Genomic DNA, 3,341 nt, shown 5'->3' with positions numbered 1-3,341 from the left:
GACCTACTCACATGAGGCGCTTCTGGAAAGAACATGATGTTGATAACAAGATCAATTTGAAGTTCAACAGATTTGGTCAGCCATGTGGTTTGAAGACATGCAAGCTGACAAATTTTATTGGAACCCTAGTGAAAGGAAAAGAAATGTCCTTAGCTGCTCAAAACTGGAGCAAAGTACCAAAGTTAGAGAAAGAAAAGTTGTGGGATTCTGTCAAGGTATGTCAATGCAATCTAACATATATATTTGCATCTTCAACAAACAAGTCATTTTCTTTTTCAACGAACAAGTTGTCACAACTGTATTTTATAATAGGCCTTTTTCAACATTGATGAGTCATACAAAAGATGGGTGTTGAGATCAGCCAGTAAAAAATGGAAAGACTTCAAGGTTGTTTTAAAGAGGAAATATTACAAAGCTGATTTGTCACGGGCACGGAATATTCTTAATGGTTGTGATAATAGAATCCCAATTGGACAGTGGGAGTGGCTAGTAAAACACTAGAGAACAGAAAAAGCTAAGGTGAGTACTCAATGGTGTAGTTTTGTATCCTATGCTAAATATGTGTTCCACATATAAGCTTGTGATGAGTTTCTTCATCATATTTGTGTGTCCAGGAAAAATCTGAGAGAAACAAAGCCACTCGGGCATCGCAACTCGAGGGATGCAAGGGGACCCACACCGCTAGGTCACGAAGTTTTGCAGTTGTCCTTGATCAAATGGTAATCAATATTCCTTGTTTTATTTTACCCCATAATATTGATTTGCTATCTAGATCTGTTGCCTTGGTGTCTTTGTCCTTTTTTGGCTCTTTCTCTTTTGTCTTTTTTGCCTTGGTGTATCAACATTTCATCTCTGCTACAGGAGATGGTAGAGGGTAGAGAAATTGGGCGTGCCGAGCTTTACGTGGTTACGCATACAAAAAACAATGGATATCCAGTCAACCAACAAAGCGGAGTAAAAATGGTATATGTAGTTCACTTCATAATGCTCTGTTCTATTATATTCCTAGTTAGCTTTCACTTGATACTGCTTTGTTCAGTGCTTCATAAAATTCATGCTTGCAACCCTACTGTTATATGAACCTTTCAGGATGACATTAAAAAAAGGATTCGGGAAGATCCTTCTTTGATTGGTGAGGAGGCCCGTGATGGTGATCTTTATTCATCAATTTTCCCAAAAGAAAAGAAAGGAAGGCCAAGTGGCCTTGGTCTATTAGTAGGTGGAGTCGCTTCGGAGTGCCTTGCTCAAGTTGAAGCTGAACTACATGCTGCTAAACAAGAGAACATGGAGCTTCGGCATGTGGTGCATACTCTGGTGGCAAATCAAACTTCAATAATGGCCAAGAGTGAGAGAATGCAAGAACAGTACAATGAGCTAAAAAGTTTGATCATAGCTTCTAGGGGGTCTGTTCAAATGGGAGAGATTCCAGAAAAGGAGCTTCCAAATAAAGATCCTTCTAAGGTGATTCTTGTTTCATCTCTTAAATTAAGTCACATTATTTGAGCATTTACTACTAGCTAAATATGATTCTCCACATACTAGGACTTGGAAAACATGAATGACGAAGAACAAGCAACTTCACTTTCATATACTACCAAGGCATCCGAGGCAATGGCTGCTCCAAGGCATCCAGATAAGGTGAAGGCAACCCAACTGGAATCAAGGATAACAGAATCAGCACTACCAAGTCTTGCGCCTGTGCCAAAATTGAAGAAGACAAAGACAACTAAATATAAGAAACCAGGAATATTTCAAACACCACTCCAAAAGGGGCCAAAGGTGATTTTTCTATATTTGTCTCAACTTTTTAACCAACTAGCAAATTAGAAGGGTTACTTAGTACTATTGCAACTTACAGGACGAATTAAAAGATACCATAAAGTGTGGCATGGAAGTTAGTTTGACGTCACCAAACAGTGCAAGTGTGGTGGCAATGGGAACCATCCAGAAAACTGATAGAAAAGCTAAAGCTATTGATGGTCAACCACTAGCTGATTGTGTTGAAGTACTTGTCAACATCGTGCTCAAAGAAACAACTGAGCTGCCTCGTGCACAAGGGAAAATAAACATGCTAGGAATGCCCAAGCTAGGTGTATTCCATGGCCACGCAAAAATGTATGATACGTGACACTTTGCTAACTCATCTGCCCTGTTCTTATATATGCAACTATTCTGACCTCTTTTTCATGCAGATTATGCAAACAGACCGTACTACCGTGCTGCATTCTAAGGTACTATCATAGCTCATAGTTGTTGTTTTGTGCTCATATTATGTATAACTATACATGATTTTTATTTTTACCCAATTGTAGGTTTCTAGTGTTTGTAGTCAGATGTCTTTCAACAATAGTGAGAATGTGGATCCCAACAAAACAACTACTGGAACTCAGGTGACCAACCATCAGACTGGTTGCAGTACTTTAGAAGGTGCAGTGAGGAATACACTGAAGAGAAAGAAAGTTTCTGAGACAACAAGAATGAAAAAAGGTACTCAAGCAATCTCTGCTACAACCGGAAACAACATACTTAGGAATTCGGGCAGGGAAACATGAAAGATGGTCATAAGTGAGTTGTACATGCCTTTTCCTGTAACACTTGTTCGTATTGTTGTCACAACAGTAGGAAGTGACCTGTGTGTTTCTGATTGATACTTCGATATTGTTTCTGAATTTGTGAAGATGTTCTGATGGTGATGCTTTGCATTATTCGCGTGCACGATGATACAGCTTCTCAATCTTTTTTTCTATTGTATGTGTGTTTTTACAGAGCTAGATGCAAATTATTGAGCTTGCTGTAACAGTGGTTTTATCATATTCTTATTATGCATATGTAAAGTTTGTGGCATTCTTATGTGCCCTGGAAACATTTTGGAGGCAATACAAAAGACGCCACATAATGGTTTTGAGGCATTCTTTAGAAATGCCACAAAAATGTCTTGAAGGCAGTATGAGAGATGCCAGGCATAATTTTTAGAGGCATTATGAGAAATGCTACAAATAGTCTTTGGAGGCATTTTGAAAAAATGCCTTCAATTGAGCTTGTTGGCGTTCTGGAAAAATGCCTGCGTTTAATCTTTTTGAGGCATTGTGGAAAAATGCCTCAAATTGAGCTTGTTGGCGTTTTAAACATGCCTCTGTGTTGACCTTTGGAGGCGTTCTAGAAAAATGCCTCAAAAGATCTTTCCCTTCGTGACCATCTCTAGCATATTTGGAAAATGCCTTCTTTTCTCTAAGCTGGTATTATAGGGGCTTTTTGAGGCATTTTAAAGTGCCTGCAATTGACGTACGTGTTGTAGTGTGTACAACAGACCAGGAAAAAGCTTAGTTTATATATACACTACA

The 3,341-nt window shown here is 38.8% G+C and overlaps 2 protein-coding genes across 2 annotated transcripts in view; one reads left to right on the top strand and one right to left on the bottom strand.

Moving 5' to 3' along the window:
* LOC119270368 (sugar transport protein MST3-like) overlaps window positions 1-3,341 on the bottom strand; it is a 24,066-nt gene that overhangs the window by 15,133 nt on the left and 5,592 nt on the right. The gene's annotated exons all lie outside the window — the stretch shown is intronic.
* On the top strand, window positions 1,418-3,143 carry LOC119270369. The gene is made up of 4 exons (XM_037552374.1): window positions 1,418-1,779; window positions 1,859-2,115; window positions 2,193-2,231; window positions 2,313-3,143. The coding sequence occupies exons 1-4, from the start codon at window positions 1,555-1,557 to the stop codon at window positions 2,392-2,394; spliced, it is 603 nt and encodes a 200-aa protein (XP_037408271.1). The 5' UTR covers window positions 1,418-1,554; the 3' UTR covers window positions 2,395-3,143.

The sequence above is a fragment of the Triticum dicoccoides genome, chromosome 3A (genome assembly GCF_002162155.2).
Source record: "Triticum dicoccoides isolate Atlit2015 ecotype Zavitan chromosome 3A, WEW_v2.0, whole genome shotgun sequence".
In the NCBI taxonomy this organism is placed as follows: domain Eukaryota; kingdom Viridiplantae; phylum Streptophyta; class Magnoliopsida; order Poales; family Poaceae; genus Triticum; species Triticum dicoccoides.
Note: the sequence above shows the minus strand (reverse complement) of the source record. Positions and strands in the feature narration are given on the sequence as shown.

What these genes read in the sequence shown, in the direction of transcription:
- LOC119270369 (XM_037552374.1), top strand. Translation starts at nt 1,555, where the DNA reads ATGAATGACGAAGAACAAGCAACTTCACTTTCATATACTACCAAGGCA. An exon ending in CACTCCAAAAGGGGCCAAAG is followed by an intron (nt 1,780 to 1,858) that starts GTGATTTTTCTA and finishes TGCAACTTACAG; the next exon opens with GACGAATTAAAAGATACCAT. An exon ending in CTACCGTGCTGCATTCTAAG is followed by an intron (nt 2,232 to 2,312) that starts GTACTATCATAG and finishes ACCCAATTGTAG; the next exon opens with GTTTCTAGTGTTTGTAGTCA.